This window comes from Ruditapes philippinarum, unplaced genomic scaffold, assembly GCF_026571515.1.
Source record: "Ruditapes philippinarum isolate M1 unplaced genomic scaffold, ASM2657151v2 ctg1301_1_1_1_1, whole genome shotgun sequence".
NCBI classification, from domain to species: domain Eukaryota; kingdom Metazoa; phylum Mollusca; class Bivalvia; order Venerida; family Veneridae; genus Ruditapes; species Ruditapes philippinarum.
This window is the reverse complement of record NW_026852304.1, coordinates 118,544-138,673: the sequence shown is the minus strand read 5'-3', so window position 1 is coordinate 138,673 and position 20,130 is coordinate 118,544. Positions and strand designations below refer to the sequence as shown.

At 32.7% G+C, this 20,130-nt stretch overlaps 3 protein-coding genes across 3 annotated transcripts; 2 read left to right on the top strand and 1 right to left on the bottom strand.

The window, feature by feature from the left end:
• Positions 1-2,413, bottom strand: LOC132755901 (uncharacterized). The gene is made up of 2 exons (XM_060746841.1): positions 2,323-2,413; positions 1-2,008 (listed from the first exon to the last, which is right to left on the bottom strand). The coding sequence occupies exons 1-2, from the start codon at positions 2,335-2,337 to the stop codon at positions 449-451; spliced, it is 1,575 nt and encodes a 524-aa protein (XP_060602824.1). The 5' UTR covers positions 2,338-2,413; the 3' UTR covers positions 1-448.
• Positions 2,414-2,431: 18 nt separating this feature from the next.
• On the top strand, positions 2,432-7,661 carry LOC132755890 (uncharacterized). Its single transcript, XM_060746830.1, has 2 exons — positions 2,432-2,516; positions 5,361-7,661. The coding sequence occupies exon 2, from the start codon at positions 5,362-5,364 to the stop codon at positions 7,483-7,485; it is 2,124 nt and encodes a 707-aa protein (XP_060602813.1). The 5' UTR covers positions 2,432-2,516; position 5,361; the 3' UTR covers positions 7,486-7,661.
• A 6,925-nt stretch (positions 7,662-14,586) lies between these two features.
• Positions 14,587-19,926, top strand: LOC132755854 (uncharacterized). The gene is made up of 2 exons (XM_060746786.1): positions 14,587-14,709; positions 18,828-19,926. The coding sequence occupies exon 2, from the start codon at positions 18,829-18,831 to the stop codon at positions 19,924-19,926; it is 1,098 nt and encodes a 365-aa protein (XP_060602769.1). The 5' UTR covers positions 14,587-14,709; position 18,828.
• Positions 19,927-20,130: the final 204 nt, after the last annotated feature.

Below are 20,130 nucleotides of genomic sequence, written 5' to 3'. Positions count from 1 at the left end.
TGATAATGTTTACATTTCAAATAAAATGGAAGCTCCCTCACATGTGTTACTCTGACTTTATCCAACCGAACTTCGACCACTTCGACCTTGACCTTTAACTGGGTGTAATAGTGTACTTCAGGAAAAAAGTTTGTGTCCATATTAACTGTCATTTTAAAAACTTTATAAAACTTTTTAAACAAACTGTTTTGAATTATAATTAACTGTCAACAAAACGTATTTACATGGTTATAGTTAGTCTACAGTTACATTTCACTACCGGAGGGACACAAAAAGTTGTCTCCCCGCCTGATAGTCTTGACAGGTGTACAAAATGACAGGTGAACCCAACCTGAACATTTCTCACACTGTCCCCAATTCACAATTATCACATATGGCCGCTTACTTATGTCTGGGCTGAAATTTTTGCATACAATGCACTTCTCATTTTCTTCAACATTTTCTTCATTTAAGCTGTCACAACTATTTTCAATAGGAGGATTAACTTTTCTTTTTTTGTTAACTGAAACTCCAGATGTTCCAGGTTTGGGGGATTTCTGATTTGAAGTTTTAGCTTTGTTTTTGGCAATTTGTTTGCTTTTTTGCTTTGGGTCATATTTCTCATTATGGGCAATGATTTGTTCAACAATGTTATCTTCAGTAATTGTATTCCACCAACAATTTTACTTAGTGTATTTCTCTTTGTTTTGGCCTTCTGCACATTTTCAAGAATTTGTCCTTCTCGCTTCTCCAGGAAATGCTCAGCATCAGACATACCGCTAGACCCAACATTGTCACTTTTCAATCTTTCATCTTGGCCAGATTGATCCCTATCAAATGTTGTTAACGGTGCCACCTGTAAATCTGATACAGCATTTCTATTGAATGGGAAAACACCACATCGCTTAAATGCCGATTGTATATTGCTTGGTGTCAAAGTAGATGCATAGATTTTACAAGCAAGACGGGCAACTTCATACCTGGTAACAATACTTCCACCAGATTCTCTCATGTGACGATGACAGGCTGCATTCCATGCTATTTCAAAAGGCCCAAAGCAGCTGACATCAAGAGGTTGAAGGAGGTGGCTGCAATGGGGAGGTAACACAAACAAAATGATATTTTCTGCCTTAGCCCACTGAATTAAATCTAAAGCAACATGGCTCTTATGTCCATCATATAATACCAGAACTGGTGCTTCAGGAGATCTTGGTGGTAAGTATTTCAAGAGATGGTCTTTCATGTTTGTAGAGAATATTTCCGTATTTGACCAGCCAGACTGTGTAACAGTTGCACTAGACCCAGGTGTTGCCCCCTCCATTAGAGAATCTATCATTCTTGCACCAGGAAAGACAAAATAAGGGGGTACCTGTTGCCCTACAGCATTTACACATCCTATTACTGTAACTGTTTTAGACCTGCCCGATGTTACTGCCTGAACTTTGTGGTGTTTTCCAGACACAATCTTTGGTGGCTTATGCTCTGAGTTCAGTCCCTTCTCATCTACATTATACGTTAAATGAGGTTTAGCCAATAGATGGTACTTCACCATTATGTTGTTAAGTGCATCAAAATTACAGTCAATAGCCTCCCTTGTTGTCCTTCTGGCTCTAGCCATGTCTAGACTCCTTGGCTTCTTAATGTTCAGTTCAGGCCACCTACGAATAAACTGATATAACCACCTATCAGTTAAAGGATGATTTCTGTCCCTTAAGCCTAAGCTGACAGCAAAGTCTGATGCCAAGTTAATAGTTTCTTGTCTGCTGTAACCATAGCCTACCTCAGCCATAGTTTTTATATGCCTTGCTAACAATGCCTCTTGTTCTTGAGCAAATAATGTTGGAGCTCCTGTGGTTACACAGTCAACATGAACCTTACCACTTAGTCTGTCAATTAATGTAGTTTTGGGCACACCATAAAGAGCACTTGCTTTTCTAATACTCACTGCATTTTCCTTGACAGCAATATAGGCCTCAGTCAATCTTTCAGCATCATAGGACCTGTATGGACCCCTGACATCCACTTTGGGCTATATAATGAAAAATAAATAGGGTATGTATACATGAGTATATGTATCAATTAAATTCCAATTAGCAAATTACAAAATATTGGTGTAAGGACAGTGATGCATTTTGTCACGCTATTAATTATTGGCAGTATACTACACAAATGGTATGGTGGTGGTTTTTGGGCCCTGGTACAAGCATAATTTAGCAGACGCAAGTAGTAAAAGTTGTATGTAGAAATTTTATATAAAAAATTGATTTTTTTCCATCGTTAATTTTGGAAATAGGTGAAAATCGATAAAATCTTCATATTTTAAACAAATGGGATAAAACAAACCTTTCTAATCTCCATATCGGCTGATTTTACATTGTTGACATTTCTGCTGTTACCGTAAACAAATATTAGCGCGGACTACCGGAAGCGATACATAACTTCCTTGTTTTATTTATTTTCCGGGGCCGGTCGAAGTTATGTTGTGGACGTAGTTCGGTTGTGGGAGGATATCAATGAATAACATTGTCAACACTAAGGTAACTGATTCACTTTCCTTTTGGTTAAGTAACAGTAAATTATTATTATTTATAGATGCGTACGCATTTCATCACAATGTATTTATTGCTGAAACAATTTCAAGGTCAATATCTATCATTATCTAAAAAAATCTACTCAACATGGTTCTTTGGCGTATTTAAGTATCGAAAATTGATTGGAGAGTATTTAATAAAGTTAATCCATTTAACGTTTTCCCATGGTTTATCAGCTGAAGAATAATATTGTATTTTTTACAACTGGGGCGTGACTTGGTCTGAATTGATATGATATGTAATATGATTTCGGGGAGGAAGGAGGGGGATGTTCATGTCTTTTACCACCAAGATAATTTTGCCTTTTCTCGTCAGAGATAAATTTTGGCGATAAGTACAATATATCTTTTCCAATGATTGATAGAAGTTACATGAAGACAACATTTTTTTCACATTTAATAATTTAAAAAGAAGTATAGACCGCGGCCGATAGAAAGTTTCGTCCCTTATTGTTGATTTACAGTGGCATATCTACCAATACGCCAATACGCACGGGCGTATAGTAAGAAAAAGTTTCAAAAATAAAATTTCAAAAATGAAATCATTAATTTGGGCGTAGATCGGTCAACATATTCGTAGCTGCTAATTGATTCTACAGGTATGCTTCTAAAGGATGTTACCTTATTCGAATATGCGTTACCTTTTTATGCACAGTCAAATCTTCAATTAAGAAAGAGAGTAAAAATATGATATAAACAAGTTCTTTGGAATTTTCTCTTTTTTCAGCTTGAGTTAAGCGTTATAATGCTAATAAACCTTGTCAAAATCCAAATAAGGATAAGAAATTGTCCAATATATGTCAATCATTTTTTTTGCAGAAGAATCAAATCAGTGAACATTTATTTCATTTTTTACATCTAGATCTATATGCAAAATAAAGATCTTGTTTGCAACTTCGCGTTTTCAGCACAATGGAAGGGAGTGAGTTAGCTCTTTTTATATTTTACCTTGTAACGATAAATTAGTATATTATTTTTAAGTAAGTAATATATATATTATACAATTATTGACTATATATGTTTATACCAACATGCTTTAAGTGCGTGAGGCATTTAACTTCGTAATGAAATAACTTAAATATTTCGAATGGAAATTGAAAGGCTAGAGTTGAGAACAAAAATGTTAAAGACAATATTTATTGTCTACAACATTGACATAATACGCATTAAAAATATTTTAAGGAAGCTAAATGATCGTGCAATACTACATTTTAGCTGCAAATACGATAAAATCTCCTTACACTAAACATTTAAGATGTTGTGTTTGTATTAAAGTCATACAGATCATTTTAAAGCATATTTTCCTTGATTATATCTCATGTTAAGTTATGGTGAAACAAAAGAAAATAACAAAGATAAAACTAAACTTGTTACAAAAGGATATAAAACCCATCTTTTTTACAAGAGAGATACCTGGCTATGTTTTGTTTTCCTAAAAGCAAATAATTTTTTAACTATTTAAAACAGTGTACATGTTAAACTTCGTGCTTTTTCTCTTACATTCAATATAATTATGTACTTGATGTTATTTTTATAACTATAGATAAAGACAATGTTAAGTACAATTAGCTTAAATATCCCCTAAATCCTTAGCTATAGCACATAGCTATATTTGATATATAAGTCTCTGGCGATCCTTCGGCCAAAAAACCTGCACTCGGCGTACACTCATAATAAGCCGAGGTACGCCCCTGATTTATGATAGGGAACATTAACAGTTAATATAAATTTGTGTTCAGTTGGAATCTTTAAGTTCACGATGTAGATCTACATTCAGGGGGCGTCCGTCACTATGTTGTTTAAGTCATTTACTGCAAACCACATTCCTCTCACCGCTGTCGGTTCGAATCCCGCCAAAGACATTGGATTATTTCATGTGAGGAAGGTATCCAGCTAGTTTATGGAATGTCAGTGAATTTATTCAGCTACCCGATCGTGTCTGAAATAATGTACGGAGGGGCATCTATGGCCTTTCTCCACCAGTTTACCTGAAAAGTCGCTGAAACATTATATTTTAAACTTTCATGGAAGTGTTTATTTTTCAAGATCATTTCAGAGAATTACGCCCTGAATAGAGCATTGATGTTGACCTTTTTCATCGTCGAAGTTTTTAAATATAATCACGCATATATTATATTATGTTTGTTTATATTCGTTGTACATTAGACGTTTGCCAAACTACTCTGGTTAGCACTGAGACCATTTTAAGATTCAACGCCTAATTCGTGAATGATGCACCGAACCAACGCTTTATGTATAAATCTCATTAAAAATTATTGAAGTTTTTAAATATAATCACGCATATATTATATTATATTATTTTTTATATTATATTATATGCCAGATGTTATATCTGGTTATTTTGCTTGAACATTGTAGAAGTAGTGTAAATATTTTCAGTTGCAAAAGAAAGGGTGCTGTTGTTTACCAAATTCTGTATACATGAGTAAAACTTGTTATCAAAATATGCAGAACTGTATTGTCCATACAATGCTTTAATTTGTATTGGAATATGATGCATATCAGGATTTTAGTTTCGTGTAAATCGCGGAAAGGTGAAAAGTTAGATTGCAAAAAGTCTTTTTAATTAATGACAGCGGCTAAATATTGTAGTTTTTAACAAAAATGTGAGCACTTGGTTAGAGGGATCATTACTTAATTAAGCATAATATTGGCTAATGTGGTATCAAAATACTGTCTGTTGTTGTTGGTCAGGAAACCTTTTTCGTAGTTGAAAATATCATGTCCAAAACTGACTTAATAAAATAACTATGATTTATTTTTTTTGCAGGATGTCTAAATGTCTTGGTGACGATCCTACTCTTTCATTGAAACTATCGGAAGTCATGAGTGACATAGGAATAAGAGAAGAAATAGTTCTTAAGAGAAAAAGATCATATATGTTGATGGAAACTCTAAATACAATAACCTGTCTTATCCAAGGCAAGAAAATCACCACTTACAACTTAGGAAGTCAATCAGAGGGATCAACAACAATAGGCCTTGACTCCGATATTGATACTCTTTTCGGATATCATGATTTTAATTTTATTCTAGACTGGAAAGAAGCAAAGCCCGGAGCAGGAAATGTTCTACTGGTTCAGGATGAAACCACCGCTCCTGGTCATTGTTATTTACAATGTGAAAAACCGAATGTAAATTTCGCATACTTTATAATTAAAAAATACTTTCATTTATATGGGGAAAATAAATGGCTTTTGAAAAACACATGTTTTGATGAAGATCTTAATCTTAAATACAATCAAAAGAATGGTCCAGCCCATTCTTTTCAAGGAAAGGTTGCTTACAATGACGTAGATAACGTCATAGCATGGCATTGCAAATATTGGCCGAGAGAAGCTCGACAATGGCTGGTAAATAAAGGCAAAGGTGATTGGCCAACAGAAGATATAAGAAGAGAGTGTGAGGCAACTGGATGTATCATTGTACCAGTGAGCAGCAACAACAGTCAGTACCAGGACCTAGAATGGAGAATATCAACTTGTTTAGCTGAGAGATGTCTGATGTTCAGTTTAAATATCACACAAATGAGATGTTACGTTCTGATGAAAATGATATTCAGAAAATTCACAGAACAAACTTCGATGGTTAAACTTTCAAGTTACGTGTTAAAAACGGTTCTATTCCATTGTGTTAAAAATTCTAAATCCTGTGAGTGGACAGAAAACAAATTGTTTGATTGTTTGAAAAGATGCCTTTCATATTTAGAAACTTGCATCAGAAAACAAAATTGTTCACATTTTTTTATTCCTGGAAATAATCTCTTCAGAGGGAAAAGTCCTACTTTTTATAAAAGTGCTCTTGTAAGGATACAATATTTAACAAACAGTAATGGACAATTTCTTCTCAAAATCTCGCTTGATCAGCTAAATAGGAGGCTTAATGAAAAGATGACTGAAACGATTTCTCCTGGTATTCAACAAGCAGAAGCTATATCCGAATTTATATCAGGATTGCTCATAAATCATATTGCAGTTCAGCTAAATATTTGCCACTTACTTCATTTACTATTAGTCCATAATTTTGGTTGTTTACCGATAGAATTTGCACAATATGTGTTGACAGAATTGAATAAAATAGCAATCAAGAGTTCGGAAAATTCTTTGCATAGGTCAGTGTACAAACTTATCGCGCCATTTATGTATTCATCGTTAGCATCTGCTATTGCATCAAGAGATATTGATCGCATGAAATATATATCTCCATATACATCAATCTTGTTTATGATCGGTTCATCTTCAGACGTGTCGTCGGGCAAATTGAAGTTTGCTTCTGCTTTATATTGCTCGGGAGATATGTATAATGCACGGTGTTTACTCGAACACATTGAACAGAAATACGATAAGTATTCTATAAAAACTGTGTGTTCCTGTACGGAGAAGGATGAAAGAGGGTATGAAATGATAGGTTTCCGAGAAAAATGCATGACAGGGAATGAAGAACTGATCAAAGATATAACATCATTCTGTGTAAAGTTCTTACCTAGCGAAAAGAATTGTATTCCACGTGAATTAAGGTATGAACTTTTCAGATCTACAGCTAATCATAAACTGTACAGAAAAAAACACAAACAGTTTTGGATGGATTGGGCTATAGTTGACTCCCTTCCTTATTTGTACTTTTTACAGTACAAAACGTATGGGCGACTGAAGATGGCTGAAAAACAAACACAAGCTTTTATAGATTTTGGGATTGCTATTGATACAGAGTTAGCATTAGGACACAAGGAAACTGCATTGAATTTAATTGGCCAGTGCTTTGTACAAGAAAATAAACCCGACATTGCCTTGGACATGTACATTGAATCTTTGAAGATAAGCAAAATAAACAATGCTGCAAATGTGCATATTTGTAGACTTATTTCTGCATTAGTTAATAAAAGTTTTCATACTTAACAATCGCGGAACAGATTAAAGGAACAAATGAATCTTTTCAAATCTAGAATTAAAAAAGGTTCAAATAAGTTCCACTGTTGCAGTAACTCAACATATTTCAGCTGATTAAATCTTGATTTTAAAAAGTGAACTGGAATTTCTAGTGTACATGTAGCAGTTAATACAGATAAAATTTTGCTCCATGTTTTTTATGACTTCGAAATATATTAGAATAAGATATTTTTCTACATTCAAAGCAAAGCACACACGGCCTCATATCTGCATTCAGTAGATTATAATGCATTGTATAGATTTTTAAGCAGAATACATCCAAAAACAATCTGAATGAAAACAAAGAATTATCCTAGAAAACATATGGCACATACGCGGCCTCATTGCTTAATGGTGCAAGATTCTGCATAGTGTGCTACTTAAAATAACAAAATATCATTTTGTGTCGTATCATTTTATTCTTTTTACGTACAATTTCATTTGCCTATTGTAGAAAATGTTAGAATATCCTAATAAAGAGATAAACGCTTTTCTTGTAGCAACATTTATACAAAGATTCCAATATTCATTTGGGATAAATTATAAACATTTAAGGCACATATTTGCATTAGAAACGATACTTTTCTTCCTTCTTTAGGGCACACTTGAGTTTAACAACGTTTTTACGGTTTACGAGTATGTTAAATGTTTGTAACCTGAAGAAATTAGCTTGTAGTATTAAAATAAGTTGTCATGAAAGAAGCCAAATGTAAACAAAGTATTATCTTTACTTCCATACAGAAAACTAAATAACTATATATGTACTACCTGCCTAAATGCAACAGAAGATAAAAATGGTTTAGATAAATGGCTGAATAGTATTTTTTGTGAAACCTTAACAGGACAGCAAAAAGCAAACTTTTTAGATATGAAAATAAAACAATTTTGGGCATAATGGACCTTCTATGACAGTTTATGTTAATATAATAAAACTTTTGACAGGTTATATAGCCTAGTTATATGGCATGGATAAACGATTGCATGTATAGTTACATAATTCGAGCTACTAGGCAAGTGATGTTTTATTTCAAATAATTGTTAATGGACGGCTATAATTATAGCTATATTGATATTTCCATAGTTTAACGTCTTCAGTACATTGTAATTGATGTTAATTGTTTAAAATGTTTGAAAGCCGTTTGCCTCCAAATGAGCCAATAAAAATCAAGAAAATCAAACTTGAGAAAAAAATGTACAAAGAATTTATTTTAGTAAAAATTTACATGTTATGTGAGATTAATGACTGATTTTGCAGTATCTATCACCATATTTCTACTGCTTGAAAACACAGTACGGACTATTTTTGTATATGTTTGCCTACTTTGCGTACATTGAAAGTGGCGTTTGCAGTGTGAAAATCTCTTCTTTTTGTTCACTTCACAATATATTACTTTTAAATACACTTTCCAAATGTTCATGAAAATGAAGGCATATGCTATAATAAAGTCATATGTCATATCTGCTGAAGAGAACTGAGATGTTATCCACAAATTTAAATTGTAATTAACATAAAAGTAAAGTTGGTTTATACTAATGCAAATGCGTATTCGGAACACCTTGGCTGTCATTCATAATGACCGCGGACATACAGATTAAAAGTAGTTTTATTTGTACACAAAAAAACGAGAGTGCAGTCTTTGACAATGTATAATGAAGTTTAACGGAAATTATTTTTGACAATCATAATGACTTTAAAATGCCCACTGATAAACAAATCTGAATAAACGTCAACAGGCTTCTACCATCATAATAATAGGTATATAAATAATGTATTTTGTACGGAAGTCAAAATACTACTTTGTTTACTTTTATGTCTGTAATTTCACCTAATTTAGATGGACTGTACGCGATATATTGGCAAAAGAACTTACGTAACAACTCCCAGCATTAAGAAAAATTATGCTCCTCGAAAGGAGAGCATAAACTTGTCCGTCTGTCCATTTGAAACTTTTAGGTGTAGATAGAACCATAACTCTGCCTTGCCTAATTTTGGAGTTATTGTCCTTTGTTCGTTTTTACACTTTGAACTTTGTCCGGGACATAACCCTAAAATTATAAGAGATATCAACATGAAAGTTTGTAAGTAGATAGATCTTATTTGGTAAAAGTGCAATGCAAAAAGAACCATAACATTGTTTTGTCCCGTTTTTAAATTATTTCGCCTTTTAGAGAAATCTTGTCCGGGACAAAACCATATGAGATATCAATATGAATTTTTGTAGGTAAATATATCTCAATGGGTAGATGTGCAGTACACAAGAGCCGTAATTCTGTCTTGCCTAATTTTGGAATTATTGCCTTTTGAACTTTGTCCAGGGGCATAACTCTAAAACTACAAGAGGTGTCATTTTCTGTGTCCAAAACTTATAGGGGAGCATCACCCGGATCAAACCGGGCTCTTGTTTACTATTTGTTTACATGTTTAGTTTCTTAGCGTAGGATAGACCGAAATACTGTATCTATCTGTTCTGTGTACTGAAAGGGCCGGGAAGATATGAAATTCAAAATACGATGGAGATGTAAACATGACCTATCGAGTTTTTGACGTGTATGTACTTCTTTTGAGTGATATCTAATTCACAATGCTTCGACACAAAATACAGTTGCCGCATTAACGTGGTCGATCTCGGTGATTTTGACAGCATAAACAAATAGACTTTGTATACTTAAAGAACAAATAACGCCCGTTTAAGAATGGACCATTCTTTGCGGGCCTCTATTATTTTCCGTGCTTTATAGTTTGAAGACTTATATGCCGTGAAGAAGATCCTTTAATATGAAAATACTTTTATAATCCTAATACAAACAACTTGATCATTTCTTTTTTAAGACCATAGCGTTTATTTTGCAATGGCTAATTGTGCATTACATCAATTCCTGTAAAGACGTGCTCAAATGTGCGTTTTTGACACAAACCACTGAATAACATTAGACCACTGTATCGTGATCGATAGACATTATGTAACAAAAACTGACCATGCCACGTGGAAATCTCAAGGCATATTGCTTGTAAGCGCTTTGGCGTTATATTGTGTTAAAATGACCCTTCAAAGCAGTACAACATTACTGTTTGTTAAATATTCAAAAATTAAAAGAACACTTTAATAAAAATAGGGCTTTTCCTTCTGAAAACACGTAACTTGAAAGTTTAACAGGCAAAAAAATTTGTTCTTTGACTGTTCTGAACATCATTTTCATCAAAACGTAACATCTCATTTGTGTGATATTTAAACTGAACATTAGACATCTCTCAGCCAAACAAGTTGATATTCTCCATTCTAGGTCCTTGTACTGACTGTTTTTGCTGCTCACTGGTACAATGATACATCCAGTTGCCTCACACTGTCTTCTTATATCTTCTGAGGGCCAATCACCATTGCCTTTATTCACCAGCCATTGTCGAGCTTCTCTCGACCAATATTTGCAATGCCATGCTATGACGTTATCTTTGTCATTGTTTGTAAGCAATCTTTCCTTGAAAAGAATGAGCTGGACCATTCTTTCGTTTGCATTTAAGATTAGGCTCTTCATCAAAACATGTGTTTTTCAAAAGCCATTTATTTTTCCCATATAAATGAAAGTATTTTTTAGCTATAAAGTATGCAAAATTTACTTTCGGTTTTTCATTTTGTAAATAACAATGACCAGGAGCGGTGGTTTCATCCTGAACCAATAGAACATTTTCTGCTCCGGACTTTGCTTTTTTCCAGTCTAGAATAATGTTCAAATCATGATATCCGAAAAGAGTATCAATATCGGAGTCAAGGTCTGCTGTTGTTGATCCCTCTGATTGACTTCCTAGGTTGTATGTGGTGATATTCTTGCATTGGATACGACGGGTAATCGTATCTAGAGTTTCCATCAACATAAATGATCTTCATCTCTTGAGACCTATTTTTCTATTATTCATATGTCATCCATGACTTTTGATAGTTTTATTTAAAGAGTAGGATCGCCATCCAGAAATTTAGACATCCTGCAAAAGCCGTATATTAACTTTTTTATCAATTCAGTTTTGGACAAGACATTTTCAACTATGAAAAAGGTTTCCTGACCATTCCTACGCCATTACAATACAAACAACAACAGATAGTATTCTGATACCAAATGTGCCAATATGTTGCTTAAATAAGCAACTACCTCTATTCAGGTGCACACTTTTTTGTTAAAATACAATTATTTTGAATCTAAAGCTACCGGCATTAATTTTAAAGACTTCTGTTGCATTTGGATAAATTTAATTATGGTGGTGGTTTTAAACAATCTGAATTCCTTTATGCTTTTAAGTTATTGGATAATATTTGATAATTGAGTTATATTTGGTAATTGAGTAATATTTTGTAACTGAGTTATATCCTTCATTGTGAGGTCACAGAATGCGACAAATTTCGTTAAATTATCGCAATTCTGCAATTTGACTTTTCCCCCTTCCGCGATTTACACGAAACTGAAATTCCGATAATTATTAAATTCCAAAACAAGATAAGCATTATATATGGACTTTACATTTTTGGATATTGTTATATCTTACTTTACTCACGTGTACAAAATTTCGTATCCAAGTGCACACTTTCCTATGCAACTGAAAATATTAATACTACGTCTACAACAAGCAAATTAACAAGATAATCGATGTGATTATTCTGACATTCCTATAATACCTTGTTTATCCAGTGACGCAAGAACGCGGAAATAACGCAAATGAATAACACGAGTATCTCTGTATAAAATAAATGGACCGAAATACTTTATCCTAAATTATATTGAAATATATAATTAAGCGAATACGGCTGGTATGTCGTGATAATTTAATCGACATTACAATTAATGTTTTCGATGAATGTGTTTACTTTTAAATCATTCGTGAGAATGACAACCCGACTAACAATTTGAGGCGACTTTTGTGTTTGGTCGAAATTAATTACGATACAAAAACTTAGATACGTTCCATATTTGGATTTAGTCGAGACTCATTCTTACGAATGATTTTGAAGAAATCATATTCATGGACAATAATTTTTACTTTTTAAAACACTTTATAATCAATTTTCGAAAATTTGATACGCCAAAAACATGTAGAGCAGTTATAAGAGTTTAGATAATTATCGTAAATATTGATCTTTAAATTGTTTAACTACACTACTGTTAACAGTGAATACACTGTGATGAACAGCGTACACATTTATGAAACAATAATTTTCTGTACCGTAAGCAAAAAGAAAAAGAACCAGTAACTTTCATTCGATGATATATTCTCTAATATCTTTTTATAGCTTTTCACACGTCAGCTACGGTTGTGATGTAGTGCAAGATGACTCTGAAATCTTAGTAGGTAGTAATATTTTGCTGATAAGACATACTGGTTAGCAAAAGATATTGCGGCTTGTAAAATAGAAATCATAGTATTTTGTACTTATAATTACAATGTTAATTTTCATTAAACAGTTTAATTAATGATATCACTAGATAGGTCTGTTAACTCATATTTTACACCTTAGAAAATAAGATGACAAAACCTTTTCCATTTTTCTTGGTAAAAGGTTACGCTTGGTGCTAGAAAAACATTTAAAAAATACAGTTCAAAAATACCCGAGTATGCAAAAATGAAATTCCGCTGATATTTTCAAATTACTAATTTAAAGAACTTTAAATTGATATAAAAATCTAAAATAAAATCGATTCGCAAATAAAAAATTAAAGAATTTAAAATTCTGCTTCTATATAATGTATGTAAGTATTCGATCTTTTTGCCAATCAGTAAATCTGTTATATTCTGGTAACAGGTGCTTGCGATGTCACCAGTCAACTTGTCTATATTAACAACACTTTGATAGGTTACTATAATCAACGAATTCCCTACTCTAACTTAAAATACAGTGCACGCACTGCAAACCTACCTTTTAAATGCAATAACTTAAAATGTGGATCCTTGTAACAAACAATTAAGTTACCAGATCCGTGCGATTATTGTTAAAGCTTTTATGTCAAATAATGCAAATAACATACCTAAAGTAGAGTGGTTATATGGACGATTTTTAACAAGTATTTCAAATATTGATAAACAATAGCAATGTATCATGTAGGCATTCATACAAAATATGGCTTGCAAAAATGTGTTGATAAAGGTCTAGATTTAGTATGAACATTTATATGATGAATATACTATTTTGTACTAGAACATTTTCTATTACATGCTATGTAAATATATGTAATATCATATATCTCGCAATTGTCAACAACGTCTATATATAATTACTTCGTGGTTTGTTATTATGTGTGATACCAAGTACTATCGATTTTATTATTTATTGTATTACAAACTTGCCATTATGATGATTATAGATCAACTCACTTAAGATGTAGCTATTTCTTGTTCAGCGTTATGTGTTTTATGTAAGGATGAATATGACAATAAATGAAGAAGTATTTCTTAAAGCTGTACTTTGATATGCTGTACACATTTAATTATATTCATCAAACATGAAGAACATAATCTGGACAAAAAATATCAAAGAATATTTATATATTTAAGGCATATAATGCCTAAAAACAAAACAAATATATTTTTACTTCTTTAGTTAGGGTAAACATGAATTTTATAATGTTATAATAATAGTGTTAAAGGGTGTAAAAGGCTTGTTTCATGAGGAAAGTAGCGATAAAAGTGCAGTTATTTGTCACAAAAGTATCAAATTGTAAACAAAGTAGTATTTCAACATGCATATAAAGTACTCATTAACTATAACTATACTTATTCCCAAAGAACAATATATGAAAAAAGTTCAGTTAATTTGCCAATGAGTAACGTTTTGGATACAATAAAATACTCCATATTTAAAAAGCTTTCGAAAAATAGAAATAAAATTTTTCAGCATAATGGGACTGTAATATGACTTTTCTTTATTTATATAAGTGTTTTGTTGCAGCCAGAAGGCTAAATGTTAAGTAAGTTGTTTATATGAATTCATATTAAAACCATAATAACAATATTAATCGCACGTAATATCAGCGCACGCATGGTAAATAAAGTTCGAGTACTGTATACTCATAGTGATTTCGTTGATAATAGTAACCAGTTAAATTGTTTGTTTACATGTAATTCAGCCATATTGCACTATATCCCATTCGTGTAAAAACAGCTATTCGAAAACGATATTAAAGGATATATCATTGAATAACATAGTCAACATACAGGTAACTGGTTAATTTTTTTCTTGCTTTCGTAAATTATTATTTCATAGAAGCGCAGCGGTGCATCACAATATATTTATTGTTAACATTAATGTTGTGAAAGAATTTAAAGGTCAATGTCTAACATTATCTTAACTCTAATAACTTGGCGCATTTACCTATTTAAAATTAATTTAAAAGTATTTTAAAAAGTTAAATTATTTAACGTTGTCACATAATTGTCAGCTGAGGAATAATACTATATGTTTTATACAACTGGGGCGTAGATTGTTTTGAATTCATTTGTAGTATCCCCGAAGGAGAGGGAGGGGTGTTAATGTCTTATATTAACTATACCAAGAATATTTTGCCCTTTCTCGTCAGAGATGAATTTTGGCGGTCTGTACAATACATGTTTTCAAATGATTAACAGTTACACATAGACAACAATTTTTCACATCAAATAATTTAAAAAGAAGAATAGACCGCGGCCTAAAGAAAACTACGCCACTTATTGGTGATTTATGATAAGGAACATTAACAGCTAATATTAAATTGTGTTCAGCGGAAATCTTTAAGTGCACGATGTAGAATATACATGTTGATTTATATAGGAATGTCAGAATAACAGGTTATTTTGCTTCGTTGTTAAATATTATATTTTCATTTGCAATTTGGTTACACAATTTGTATACATACAAGAGTAAAATAATTCAGATATGTATTGTCCATACTGTCGATTCAAATATGATCAAGAATGGGAAATCTTAAATCTAAAAGTACATAGGGGTGGCAGGAAAAAAAACATATACGAAAACACATTACCAGGAAACAGGAAATTGAATATCATCTGGCCTGATAGTGTAGTGGTTATGCTGCTTGATTTGCATGCGGAAGGACGTAGGTTCAAATCCGACAAGGGGGTAATACTTTTATTAGGCCTTTTGTATTTTATTATTATTTATTAAATTTTATTTTATTTATTTTCTATTTACTTTTTTATGCCACCGCAGCATCTGCGATGCGGTGGCATATGGCGATTCACCTGTGTGTGTGTTTGTGTGTGTTCTATAGATTATATAGTGAACTTAAAAAATCTTCTTGTGAAAACCACCAGTCAAATTTCAACCAAACTTGGCAGGATTGATTCTTGGGCGAAGGGCTTCCAAAGTTGTTTCAATATTCCTGTGAATTTCATTCCATGCAGAAATCTGGTTGCCATGGCAACCAAAAGGAATTATAAGAATAAAATAAAAAAATCTTCTTGCAAAGTCCCAAAAGGCCTAGAGCTTAGATATTTTGCATAAGGCATTGTCTGGTAGACCTCTACCAAGATTGTTCAAAATCGGCCCCGCCCCAAGGGTCATTGATTTTCACTATATGTACGTATAGTAAAAACTTAAAATACCTTCGTGTAAAGACCCAAAAGGCCTAGAAGTTTGATATTTTGCATAAGCCATTGTCTGGTAGACCTCTACCCAGATTGTTCAAATTATAGCCCTGGGGTCAAAATCGGCCCCGCCCTGGGGGTCATTGGTTTTCCTTATATGTATACAGTAAAAACTTATAGTAAAAACTTAAAAAAAAATTTATTCTAGCAATTGACAAATGCTAGAGGTTAGATATTAATTTTGCATGCTACATTGTGTAGTACACCTCTAGCAAGATTGTTCAAATTATAGCCCTGGGGTCAAAATTGCCCCCGCCCCGAGGGGTCATTGATTTTCAAAATAAACATATAGTAAAAAATAAAAAAATCTTATTGTCTGAAGGTACAAGGTTTAGAGCTTTAATGTTTGTTAAATGATATCATTCTACCAAAGTTGTTCAAATTTTGCCTCTAGTGTCAAAATTAGTCGCGCCCCAGGGGCCATAGGTTATCCTTATATGTATATAGTAAAAACTTAAAAAATCATTTTCTCTAAATTTACAAAGGCTAGAGTTAAGATATTTTGCATGAAACATTGTTTAGTGAACCTCTATCATGATTGTAAGGCATTGTCTGGTAGACCTTTACCAAGATTGTTCAAATTAAAGCCCTGGGGGGTCAAAATCGGCCCCACCCCCCAAGGGTCATTGATAATCACTATGTACATATAGTAAAAAAATAAAAAATCTTCTTGTCTGAAGGTACAAGGCTTAAAGATTTGATATTTGGTTTATAATATCATCTATGGGTCATCTACTAAAGTTGTTTTAATTATGCCCCTAGTGTTAAAATTGCCCTGCCCCAGAGGCGTTAGTTCTCCCTATATGTATAAAGTAAAAACTTGAAAAACTTCTTCTCTGAATTAACAAAGACTAGAAGTTAAATATATGGCATGAGACTTTGCGAAGTGAACTTTTACCAAGATTGTTCAAATTATAGCCCTGGGGTCAAAATTGGTTCCGCCCGGGGGTCATGGATTTTCATTATGTACATTTAGTAAACAAATAAAAAATGTTTTTGTCTGAAGGTACAAGCCATAGAGCTTTGATGTTTGCTATATAATATTATCTATAGGTCCTCTACCAAAGTTGTTCAAATTTTTCCCCTAGTGACAAAATTGGCCCTGCCCAGGGCAGTGATTCTCATTATGTACACATAGTAAAAACAGAAAATAAAACAAATGTTTTCTGAATGGGAGAAAGCTACAGCTTAGATATTTGACTTGAAATGTTGTTTGGTGGACCTGTATCAAGATTGTTTTGAATTAAACCCTTGTGTCAAAATTTTGCCTTGCCCAAGGGGACAGTGACCTACTTTCTTGTCCTTTGATGTACAGCAATGGAATTTTGACCATGTGCACAGATTTAGTTGTAAAATTGAACTTTGATATCAGGTGGCCTAGATTTTGATGATGTGACTACTTTCTTGTCCTTTGATGTACAGCTATGAAATTTGAACCATGTGCACAGATTAAGATGTAAAGTGAACTTTGATATCAGCTGACCTGGATTTTGACAAAGTGTCTTACTGTATTGTCCTTTGATGTAGTCATGAAATTTAGGCTGTGTGAAATATGACCTTCACCACCAAATTCACTAGACTCAAGTACATTGATATATTCCTACTCTGATCTTTTATTGGATGAACAATAGATTTAACTACTAATCTGATAATATGAATTAGATAGGTCAGGGATCTATGCATTATGAATATCTTCAATTGTATAAAAACAAAAGAAATCTGTTCCTACACTACTATTTAGTGTTGTATTAATGTGGTGGCATAGCATTTTTCTCAAATGCAATCTTGTTTATACATGTATATATATATATTGTCCATGTTTTTTATTCACAAGAATGCTTAACATATATAATAAGTTAAAATTTAATTCATCAATCAAACAATGCATACACCTCAACCAAGCAGCCCAGGACTCGTGTGCTCACAATAAATAAATGATTTTCGTCGTAACACATTATGTCACGTGTAGCACAAAAAAAAAACGCTAGGATTTGAACCCCACCTGTATAGTTGATACAGGAGCACGTTACCACTACACTACAATATCTCGCTGTGAAAAGTATGGGCAATAAGTATTACTATACTATCCATATACTATCCATACACAGATGCCTTACCTTTTCTGAAGTGCACTGATCCATGTTATGTTTACAACGGTTCCGAAATAAATAAACTTCAGCAGTACAATGCTTTATTTTGTATTGGAATTTAATAATTATCAAAATTTCAGTTTTGTGAAAATCGCGGAAGGGTGAAAAGTTCAATTGCAGAATTGCGATAATTTAAAGAATTTTGTTGCGTTCCGTTACCACTTAATGAAATAATATAAATTAAAAACCAAATATTACTTAATTACCAAATAGAACTCACTAAACAAATAAATAACTTAAAAGCATTCAAGAAATCAGATTGATTAAACCACCACAATTCAAGCAAATTCAACAAATGTCTTCAAAATTAATAAGAGCAGCTTTGTATTTGAAATACCGTAATCATACGTTTTAACAAAGAAAGTTAAAGAGTAAATTTGTATACTTATTTAATACTGGCATATTTGGTATCTAAATACTACCTGTTGTTGTTTGTATTGCAATTACATGGGGATGATGAGATAATCTTTTCCGTTAAAAATTTTATGTCCAAAACTGAATTGATAACATAATTAACATTTTTTTTATTGTTTTTTATGCAGGATGTCTAAATTTCTGGGTGACGATGCTACTTTTTCATTGAAACTATCGGAAGTCATGGGTGACATAGGAATACGAGAAGAGATAGTTCTTAAAAGAAGAAGATCATTTATGTTGATGGAAACTCTAGATACAATTACTCGTCGTATTCAAGGCAAGAATATCACCACTTACAACTTAGGAAGTCAATCAGAAGGATCAACAACAGTAGACCTTGACTCCGATATTGATACTCTTTTCGGATATCATGATTTGAACATTATTCTAGACTGGAAAGAAGCAAAGCCCGGAGCAGAAAATGTTCTATTGGTTCAGGATGAAACCACCGCTCCTGGTCATTGTTATTTACAATGTGAAAAACCGAAACTAAAATTCGTATATTCCATGGATGAAAAACACTTTCATTCATTTGGGAAAAATAAATGGCTTTTGAAAAACACATGCTTTGATGACGAGGTTAATTTTAAATACAATAGAAAAAATGGTCCAGCTCATTCTTTTCAAGGAAAGGTTGCTTACAATGAAGAAGATAACGTCATAGGATGGCATTGCAAACATTGGCCAAGAGAAGCTCGACAATGGCTGGTAAATAAAGGCAAAGGTGATTGGCCAACAGAAGATATGAGAAGACAGTGTGAGGCAACTGGATGTGTCATTGTACCAGTGAGCAGCAAAAACAGTCAGTACAAGGACCTAGAATGGAGAATATCAACTTGTCTGGCTGAGAGATGTCTAATGTTCAGCTTGAATATCACACAAATGAGATGTTACGTTCTGATGAAAATGATATTCAGAACAGTCAAGGAACAAACGTTTTCGATGGTTAAACTTTCAAGTTACATGTTAAAAAATGTTCTATTCAATTGTATTCGAAATACAAAATCATGTGAGTGGACAGAAAACAAATTGTTTGATTGTTTGAAAAAATGCCTTTTATATTTAGAAACTTGCATCAGAGAACAAAATTGTTCACAGTTTTTTATTCCTGAAAATAATCTCTTGAGAGGGAAAAGCTGTCAAAGTTATGAAAGTTATCTTACAAATCTCATACAAAGTTTTACAAACAGTGATGGACAATTTCTTCTGGAATTATCGTTTTGATCGACTTAATCCCCAGAAGACTTAAAAATGAAAAAGATGAATTTAGATCTAAAATTTCTGAATCGATTTTCTCCTGGTTATCACAAGCGGAAACGATACCGAATTTATTATCAAAGGATATCCGCTCATAAACCATTTATTGCATTCACTGAATATTATGCCACTTACTTCCTTTTAGTAGTCCATAACTGGATTTAATAATAT